Here is a 9,990-nt window from a genome sequence, read left to right as displayed (position 1 = left end):
CTGGAGGGATTTAAGAGCCAAGTAAATGTGGCACTGCTTGGCAACAGAGGTCTTTTCCAGCGTACAGTCCCCCTTGAAACAGGCTCAGCATGGGAGGTTGGGCTCTTTTTTTTTTTTTTTTTTTTTTTCCCAGACGTTGCTTCTGAAAGTAAAGTCCACAAGAGAAAGGAAAACTCATCACCACAAAAACTACTGTAACTGCGTCTAGCAGGTGTCCCTGCCCATGGCAGGTAGGTGGAACTAGACCATCCCTGAGCTGCCTTCCACCCCGAATCGTTGTGATCTGTGATGAAAATCTCATTTCGATCATTCCCCCCGGCCCCCGCTCCGTGCCGGTGCTTGTCCCGCCGCCCCGGCCGTGAGGGCCCGTCCGTCCTTCACAGCCACCCACGAACAAAGGGCCGGCGGGCAATTCCCCGAAAGGAGGCTCAGCCAGCCGGGGAGTGGCCTCGTCCCCCACGCAGATAGTGACAGAAACAGAGATCACAGTCTCCAGTTGTACCGGGGGAGGTTTAGGTTGGGCATTGGGAGGAATTTCTTCACAGAAAAGGTGATTAGACACTGAAATAAGCTGCCCAGGGAGGTGTTGGAGTCACCGACCCCGAGGTGTTTAAGAAAAGACTCAGTGCCCTGGTGTGGTTGACACGGTGGTGTTGGGTCACAGCCTGGGATCAATGATCGCACAGGTCTTTTCCATCCAAGCTGATTGTGTGATTTTCCGGTGCTGCGGGGGGCGAGTCACGGAGCGCCTCGGCGGGGGTGGGTCCCACCCCCCGCGGACACCTGAGGCCCGGTGTGGGGGGCGGCCTCGGCTCCTATCCCGCTGCCGGCCCCGTCCCGCTGCCATCCCCGTTCCATTCCGCTACCGCTGCTCTCCCGGCCCCGACCCAGCCGGGCCCCGGCCCCGCTCGGCAGCGGCGGGGCGGGAGCGGGGCGGGCGCGCGGTCACCTGACGCCGCGGCCGCCGCCATTTTGTCTCTGAGCGTAATGTGAAAGGGAAAGCCGGGGTGCACCCGCGGGCGGAGGCGGCAGCGCCGAGCGGTGCCGGGAGCCGAGCGATCACCGCCGGCGCTCCGCGGAGCAGCGGGAAGAGCCCCGGCGGCGGCGGCCGACAGGAGCCGCTGAGGCGGAGCCCCGCGAGCGCTCCTGCCGGAGGGAGCCGCCGGCGCCCTTCCTCCGGGAGGCTGCGCTCGCCCCCGGCCGCGGGGGAGCCGCCGGCCCGGCCTTGCGGGGGGAAGCGGCGGAGCCGCCGCCAGGGCCGCGGCGATGATGTCGGGACAGTCGATCACCGACCGCATCACGGCGGCGCAGCACAGCGTGACCGGCTCGGCCGTCGCCAAGGCTGTGTGCAAGGCGACGACCCACGAGGTGATGGGCCCCAAGAAGAAGCACCTGGACTGTGAGTAGGAGCCGGCCGGGTGGGCCCGGGGTTGGAGCTCCGAGCCCGGGGCAGCCCGTCGGGCACGGCCGGGGGACAGGGGAGAGCCGGCCGCTTGCACTGGAGGGGGTGCCGGGTAAATCTGGGTGGACGTGACTGCTGTGGTCTCCAGAACTTATTTTGCACGTGGAGGGAGCGAGGTTTGTAACACCTGGTCGCGCCCGGGGAGCAAAAATATTCCCAGCTCATGAGCTGTTCTCGCTGAGAGCTGCTTAGCTCTTGTGCTCTGGATACAGTGGTGCTTGTTAATCCGACACCTGGGGAAAAGGTGTGTTTACTGTTGCAAGGCAGAATTTAATTTTTTTGAAGCACTGTTTAATCCTTTTGTGCATCCCGTGGACTACAGCCATTTAAACATTTCGGTCATTTCCTGAAATATCATAGTTTTCTGTTTTACAAGTCGCGAAACGAGGTAAAAGATTAAAAGCGAGGTAAAGGGAAGGGCGTAGGTTGATCAGTGCGTTTCTTCTGATGAGAGTATATGGCTGTTAATACGTTTAAACTAAGTATGTTAAAACCTCTTTGTCTGTACCAAAAGATGCCGAGAGTTACCCCTGAAATCTACAGAAGCGTCAGTGGTGTTGCCTCGCTTTAGTAACAGAGTAGCAATTGGAGTTCCTGTCTGATTGCTCAAAAGTGCACAAACCTTGTACATTCTGTAGCATACCCGCTCTGCAGCTTGTGAAAGCGAAATAAGTGCGTGTGCGTTTCCATTAAAGAGAGGAAAAAAGGCTTGAAGCCTTTTGCTGGTTTCTTCAAAGGCAGGCAGGTAGTTATGCAGGATTCATGCAAGTTGATGGTACTAAAGGTGCTGCTGGTTCAGGCTCTCGCAGAAGCCTTCTGGATTATATTGTTTGAGGATAGTTGGGATGTGTGACCCTGTGACACTGGTCTGCTCATACTGGCTTGTGTGAGAGCTTTTGGTGTGGATCAAACAGTTAAAACCAGCCAAATATATATTTCATTTGTTACTGATCTGAATGGGTGGCATCCAGCTACAGTAGTGAACACTGCAGCTATTGTGTTGAAATGAAAAGCTTAAAAACTGGGTAACTGACAATTTGTTTTCTAAAGATACCTTTTAAAAGTTACCTTATTTCTGCTGGTCTGTGTTCTGCCTGTGCTACAAGTTCAGTGAGGTAACCTTTGAGTCCAGAAATGGCAACATAACAGGAAGCCAGAAAGTGGTGACAGCTTGCTCAATAGTTTGAAAGGTTCTGAATCCTAAAAAAGGTAGTGTGTTGTTTGAAAATACTGTTGAAATAATGTCATCAGCTGTAAGTCACCCTTACAAAATAAGGAAATGGAAACATGGAACAATTCTTAACTTGAGAATACCATAAACTGATATTGCCTTTTGACTAACAAGTTCCTTTTGCTCCCAGGCTGTTTGGAGCTGTCAGTCAGTCTCCTGACAGTCCCCTTCCGTGCCATGTGAGTTCTGTGTTCTGCTCAGACTTCAGCCTAAGACAGACAAATTCATTTGCTCAGACTTCAGCCTAAGACAGACAAAAATCTTATTATCACTTGGTATAAAGAGAGGAACGCTTTAGAGGTGGGGTAGGGAAAAACAAGATGTGAAATATGGTACCTTAAATATATCTGAAAGGGTTTAAAAAGTTCCCAGTGAACATGTTCCTGTCTTCATTGAGCCCACCCAGGCACTGCTTTGCAAACATCTGCAACTCTTGGAGTGGCATTTTTATTTTTTCAATTGACACAAGACTTACTTGTATTGAATGTGAGCAGGTAGATACAAAATACAGCAATCTCTGGAAAAAAAATCATACAGTATGTTTTTCCAAGATACAGTGCAAGTATACTTCCCAATTTAAGTACATTATGAAGGAAAACATAGCTTGGATTTAATGTAGAACTCTGGTAGTTGTACTCTGGTCACTATGTGTGTGTGCCATTCAAAATGCCACACCATCTGGTATTATTTGTAATTGCTGCTCAGGAAAAAGCTTTACCAGGAACAATTTTTTGAGAGTTGCTGCAGTTGTATCAGGGATTGTGGAGGAGTATCAGTTTGTGCCCTCTGTTCAGATTAATTCTTAAAATCCCCTTACTGCCAAGTTTCCTCAGCAAGAAAAACTGTGGAATTTCAATATAGTTTTTTACAGAAAGGTGTTACATATCCAGTGTCTGTGAGTATTTAAGAGTCTTGTGGTTTATCTGACTACTAACTGCTGAGTAGTATAGTCGTATTTTACTTCAAGAGTGAAAAAACATCCACCCCAAAAACCTAAGCAATGTCAATGGGTATACTTGGGGATTTACCTTTTAAAGTAGGTCATGGTGTCCTAAATAAGTAAACAGATCTATTTCTGTAGTATTTTGTAATATTTTCAGATACTATAAAATGTTCTGTAGAGGCTGATAGTGGAGCACCTGAAGGTCTTCTCTTCTTTCCTGGTGACAGCTCTGTCACTCCCTCAGCCCTCAGAGTCTGGGTTACAGCAGAGCAGGGCTCTTACACCTTTGGAGGCAAACATCCTCTTGCCTAACCACTGAAGAATCACAAGAAAAAACAATAAATTAAAGCTGTAGCCAAGCTGTAACTGGCTGAGTAGACTTGTGTGTAGACCAAAACTTGGAAAAAACAAACCCCTAAATTAATTGCAGCTTAAACAGAAGCTGTTTTTTCATTACTGTGTTAATTTAAAAGTTTAAGTTGTATACAACCCACTAAAGAAGCACAGGGGAGGGGAAGGTAATGTTGTTAATCAAAACTTAAAACTCCCATATGTATACAAGCTTTGGAAACCTTCTAAGAAGTGCTAATTCTGGCTCTGTCATTCTGGTACTACCCATTCTTTCTTTTGGCAACCTGAGCTTTTGTCTGTCAACTGAATGCTGATGCAGTGTGGTTCTTGCAGAGATGTGCAAGTTGTGATACAGAACAAAGGCATTTTTTTGAATCCTTTACACAGACCAGTGGCTGTCATTCATTTGAAGTTCTTTAGCAATTTGTGAAGTTTTTCAGCACAATAATTTAACAGAAAAAAGAATTAATATTGTGGGGATCTATAAATAGGGGTTGTATATAGCTTTTCTTAAAACATTATGGGCTGTCTGTCCTGTGTCCTTGTTTAGTGGGGGAGTGGGACACAACAGCTGAATTGCTTTGCTTCTGGTAAAGTAACTCAAAATTCAGATTTAGCTGTTATAAAAGAACTGAAACTTAAAGATTGCTCTCAGACATGCACTATGAGCAAACAAGGGCAAAACAATGTTTGTAACAGTTGAATGCTGTCTTTTAAGTCTTCCAGCAAAAATTGTTACGTTCCTTGGCTACACTGAGAAAGTTGGCTGAAGTGACTCTGATGTTTTACATTTTTGTAATGTGCCATCTATGATGCAACTTTCTAGAAAAAAATGTATTTTTTTAAGACTGCTGGGACTGAGGAAAATGGTCTTAGTTCTTATATCTGTCTTAAAGCAGTTTCAGTCCTGTGATAAAATGAAAGAAATACAAGAATATTAAGCTATTATGGTTGCCTTTATCTTATGGATTTACAGCTCTCGAGAGAGATTCCTGACTCAAGAAAATTATGGCTTTTCCTATTACTTAAAAGTTGAAAAGTATGTCTGTTTTTTTCTGAGAATTTTCCAAAAACCTGATATATATATATATATATATATAATTTTGTTTTTAATATCTGGATTTATGCTGCTCTCTGTAGAGCTGTATAACTTCATAGATGATGTGCCAGTATTTCAGATGAGTTGTGGAAAAGAAATACTAAGTACTCTTCTAGGCAGTAAGATACTCACAGCTCCTCCAGGCTGCTTGAAAAACCCCTATGGTACTCTTCTGGTTTAAAGCTCTTAGATTTATTATTTTATTTTATTTTCATTTTTCTTTTTTCTTTTTTTTCCCTGTGTGATGTTAACATGTCTCTAAATTCCATTCTAGAAATAGCGCTGCAGTTTCACTTGCAGTTGAAATGATTCCTCTGGGTAATTGGCAAAATGCTTTGAGTTGTGAAGTGTTTATATAAGTACTGCGATAAGAAAATGAGCATCACTCACCCTGTGCATTTCATTCCCGTTTTTGCTGCCAACATCCATGTTACTGTTGCCCAGCTGTCAGTCTCTCAGGTGCATGTGTTCCTTTCTCCTTCCAGCTGTATGGGATAATAGCCTCTTCCTTCTGTGCCACCAGCTGTAATAGATCCCTGCAGTTGTCTCTGTACAGATACTCCCATTGCAGGCTTACAAGAATCATGTTAGAGAAATGGCACTTGCATTTCTTTTTATGTATCTCAATTGTAGGATTAAAATGTAATGCTAGCTTTATTTTTATTGCTAGTTGTAAAATAATACTTTTTTTCAATTACCCTAAGTAGCCTTATTGAAGCTGTCTTATTTTTAAACTTGGTCTTTTGCAACACACTCTTAAGAAAGTCCAGTTTTGGCCTATAAAATGCACTGACATTTTTTGCTTAGTTTAGTATTTCAGAGACATTTTGTTTGTCTAAGCATGTGTTCTCTGATATTGGTAACTGTGATTTGAGTGCTTGGCTGTTGAAGGAGGTTTGGATTCAAAGACCAGGCTGTGCTGGGTACCCCCTGTAAAAATTGTCTTCAGGGCAGCCGGTGAGGGTTGTCCTCAGCATGGCTCGAGTGCACGGGGTGGCAGCTCACTCAGCACAGCTTCAATTAGACTCCTAGTGCCCTGCCTTTGTGGGGTATTTCATTTTGGTTGCCTTTTGAAATGGACAGACATGTATCTTACACAGAACCGTCCACACCTGAGAATGAAACAATAACAAAAGAGCTTCTCAAATGCAGCAGAGCTCTGTCAGCTTCACTCTCTTACTGACACCTGACAGAAGAGATCTGCATGGCTGCTTATGGAAGTCAAACCTTTATTCTGGCATAAAACAAAACTTGTTTTATGGATGTGGGGTTTGAGGAGAGCTCTCCTGCTAGAGCACTGCATGCAGGTGTAACAGCAGGATTCCTGTCACATTGTGCCCCAGCAGCACTGTGAGAACACTCAATAGCAGTCACAGACATTAGAATGTGCAAAGGATCTCCCAGTGTTAGCATCACCTTGGGGCCTGCTGGAACATCTGCTGGGAGACCTGAGCTTGAGGGAAGGTGACAGGACAGAAATCTCTGGGGGGAGCACTGGCAAAATACGAATGAAAATATCTCAGCTAGCTTGACTGGAGAGCAGCAAGATTTTGGTTTTTAACCTGGATCTTCCTTCTAGTTCCATCTGTTATTTAATAAGCTCATTCAATATTGAAAAATCTTCAGTGAAAACTTTGACTTGCTTACTGGTTATGTGAAGCAAAAGGACTTTGTGCTGAATTAATATTTAATATTTTCGATAAGCTGTGTGGTCTTTGACCTCAGCAGATCAATGGAATTTCTTTAACTCTTACCTAGTTTTATAGGTATTGCTCTTGGAAGAGTCAGTGAGATTTTTTTGGTTGGCTGGTTTTAATAAACTGAGAGTAGGACTTTTAATAGTCCTGTAACATTTCTGTGTGGGGTACGGACACATCAGCTGCTGCTCTTAGATACTGCTCAGTATTTCCCATGTATTTCTATAATACCTGATTATAAACTGATTGGATTCAGGAAGACTTAGTTGCCTTAGTATGTTTTGAGATAACTACTTAGAAATGTCACAACAAAATACTCATTCAATTGATGAGGCTGTTGCTTTGTGATATGGGGCAATAATTGCCTATAGACTATTTGGACTTCTAGGTTAAAGTACTTGTTAATTTGACAGAGCATCTGATGGTGATATAACCATGAGTAGGGAGTAGTAGCTAACAAATTACTTGGGTTTTGAGAAAGTTCACATTTGTAAATATTGCACTATTTGAATACTATTCAGCAATAAGGTTTTGATGTGTAGCTTGCTTAAAGCTGCTTTCTGGTGCTCTTCTTTTTGTGCAGCTATTGCAGCATTTTTGTATGTTGCTAGTAAGAGTGAAAGTTTTTATCCCAGCTTCAATGTTTTGTACGTACTTGGAAATCTCTGACATCTGAATGAAATTAGTAACTTATTATAGCTTGCATTTTATAGCTTTTTACCTCGATGAGATACTAAAATTCTTTATTAAAATTACTCTGGTTATTAAACTATTTTAAACAGCAATTCTTAATCGAAGGACTTTGTCTTAATAAACCAATCTTTGGTTGAAGTCCATCTGTAATATACTCTGTGCACTAGAAAGATAGAAATTTAAGTGCAGTATTTCTGTGAAGTATTTTGTCCTAAGTTATCAATGTGTGAGCTCTAAGTTGACATTTAAAATGCTTCTGATGACACTCTGTGCTCTCTGTGCTGCAGTTGGGTGTTTCAGTGGTGCCAGCACCTTGGAGCTCTCAGCTGCTGCCCAGGCCCTGCCCTGCTCCAGCTCCTCACCCAGACAAGCTGCTCAAACAGCACTGGGCTCTGCTACCCACGGGCTGCTCACAGGCTCAGCTTCAATGAGAGGCCACAAAGGAAGCTTTTCTAACCAAATGTTTGTTTTACTGGCCTTGCCCAGTCCTTAGGGTGTACTTTGATCACACCTGAGCCAAATTTAGCACAGAGAGAAGAAATGTCTGATGTGCATGTCTTGAGGGGTTTAGAGTAGTCCTGGGTTCAGTTCTCTGCTCTTTTCTCAGCAAGTGCCTTCTGTAGCCTTCTCAGGCAAGTGCTCTTCCCATGTGTGTGCTGGAGCCTGCCCTGGTTTTGTGCTAAATCTCAGGCTAAGTCTTGAACCTCTCTGTCTCTGACCTCCCAAGTTAATGTTCTACTATTGAGTTTATTGTCAGTCTAGGACACAAAGAGCTTTTTTGTATGAAAGCCTGAGACCTGCCGTGATCCACCACAAAATACTCAGGGTTGTGATCAGGTGTTTTTAAGCTAAGTGGAAGGGTGCATAGATGAAAATTCTTGCTCTTAATTCTTACAGAAAAGAGGCATATTTTACAGATTCATAGCATCTCATTGCCATCATATGTGAGTACTCAGGCCTAGGTGGGAATGGCAGGGTTGTGCTGCCTGCTGATCTCATGAGGTTGGGATGTCTCAGCTTTTTGTTGCTTCTCAGATTTTCATTTTTTTTGTTAGATGGAGTGGCCTCGAGCATTGAGCATCCAGAAGGTCACACAACCAGCCAGCTCACACTGGCTTTCAGAGACTAATTTGGGCTCCAAATTGGATTTTAATGGAACAGGTTATTTATTGATGAGATATTGGGACTCCATAAAATTATTGAAATGCCTTTGAAGTTCATACTTGGAATGTTTCAGTAAAATGTAGTGAATCTGAGCAAGGGGTATAAAGGACCTCAATTATTTCTTAAACAACTTCCAGTATGAATTCTCAATGTAAAAACCACAAAATAACATGTTGATCCTCTGAGCATGGAATTCATTGTAATGCTTTGATTTTTTTTCCTTTAATTTAGATCTAATACAGTGCACAAATGAAATGAATGTGAATATTCCACAGTTGGCAGATACACTCTTTGAGAGAACTGCAAACAGTAGCTGGGTTGTAGTGTTCAAAGCTCTAATTACAACACACCACCTCATGATGTATGGAAATGAGGTAAGACATGATTTATTCTCTTAAAGCCTACTAGACAGCTTTTAAAAATTTGTCTCAATCTGTAAAGCATTAGATATGTACTTCGGTTTTTCAAAGATTTTGTTTTTCCTCTGCTGATAGCTCTAAAGTATTTGTCCTGAAGAAAAAAAATACTCCTTCATTATTTCAATACCAAAATATATCAGTGTTTGCAGTTTACCTGCAGGTATCTGGGTTGGTCTGTGAGGGAATAATGAGTGACCTTTGTAGAATAAAGGCTTGAAAGACTTCTGATGAGCTTTACTTCATTAGGGTAGTGCTTATCAGTAAGAGCACAGCAGAAGAGTCTTGTTAGCTCTCTGTAAATGTGCAGCCAACCTAATAACTGATAAGAAGGAATACTTGGTAAAGGGGAGAGGAATATGGTGACTAGAATATTTGATCTTGCAAGACATCATCTAATGGGTTGAGTCTTCATATGTTGTTGCTGTTAACATTCCTCTGAAGCACTGTTCTACTGCGTTTAATTCACCTAAATTATTTCATCACAATTTATTAAAACTTCCTAGTCAATAACATGGAGTTAGGAATGTGACCTCTCTTGCACAAGCCTTGTGTTAAAAGCTAAACTTTGGTCAGGTAACAGTCCTGAACCTGTGTGTGGTCATTGACCTAAGAAATGATTGCTCACCACTGGTAACACTGAAGTGACAATTCTTAGAAGTGCTTTCCAGCCATTAACCTGCTGTGAAAGCTTGGTGTTCCTCCTCTCTGCCAAGCTCTGTGAACTTGATAGAAATGACCTGTAAAACAGAGTGTGCTCTTCACACTGCAGCAGCTGAGCTGCAGCAAACTTCAGGAGCCTGGTTATGCAAGTAGTATTTTTGTTTTGTTTTTTTCCAGCTTGGCTGTTCTAAAGTACAAAGTTAACTAGACAGCTTCCTCTAGGATTATTTGTATTTTATGTATGAGCAGTGATGTCTCTTTGTTTAGTTTA

The 9,990-nt window shown here is 43.2% G+C and overlaps 1 protein-coding gene across 6 annotated transcripts in view; it reads left to right on the top strand.

The window, feature by feature from the left end:
• The first annotated feature begins 996 nt into the window (after window positions 1-996).
• Window positions 997-9,990, top strand: part of VBP1 (VHL binding protein 1) — a 39,333-nt gene continuing 30,339 nt past the window's right edge. For all 6 annotated transcript variants that reach the window (XR_009275329.1, XM_058814055.1, XM_058814051.1 and 3 more), the window contains exons 1-2: window positions 997-1,399; window positions 8,872-9,014. Coding sequence is in view for 5 of the 6 variants with exons in the window: in XM_058814055.1 (XP_058670038.1) it covers window positions 1,267-1,399; window positions 8,872-9,014 (276 nt within the window). In the remaining variant the exon portion in view is untranslated. The remainder of the gene's footprint in view (window positions 1,400-8,871; window positions 9,015-9,990) is intronic.

The sequence above is a fragment of the Ammospiza caudacuta genome, chromosome 14, assembly GCF_027887145.1.
Source record: "Ammospiza caudacuta isolate bAmmCau1 chromosome 14, bAmmCau1.pri, whole genome shotgun sequence".
Taxonomy (NCBI): Eukaryota; Metazoa; Chordata; class Aves; order Passeriformes; family Passerellidae; genus Ammospiza; species Ammospiza caudacuta.
Note: the sequence above shows the minus strand (reverse complement) of the source record. Positions and strands in the feature narration are given on the sequence as shown.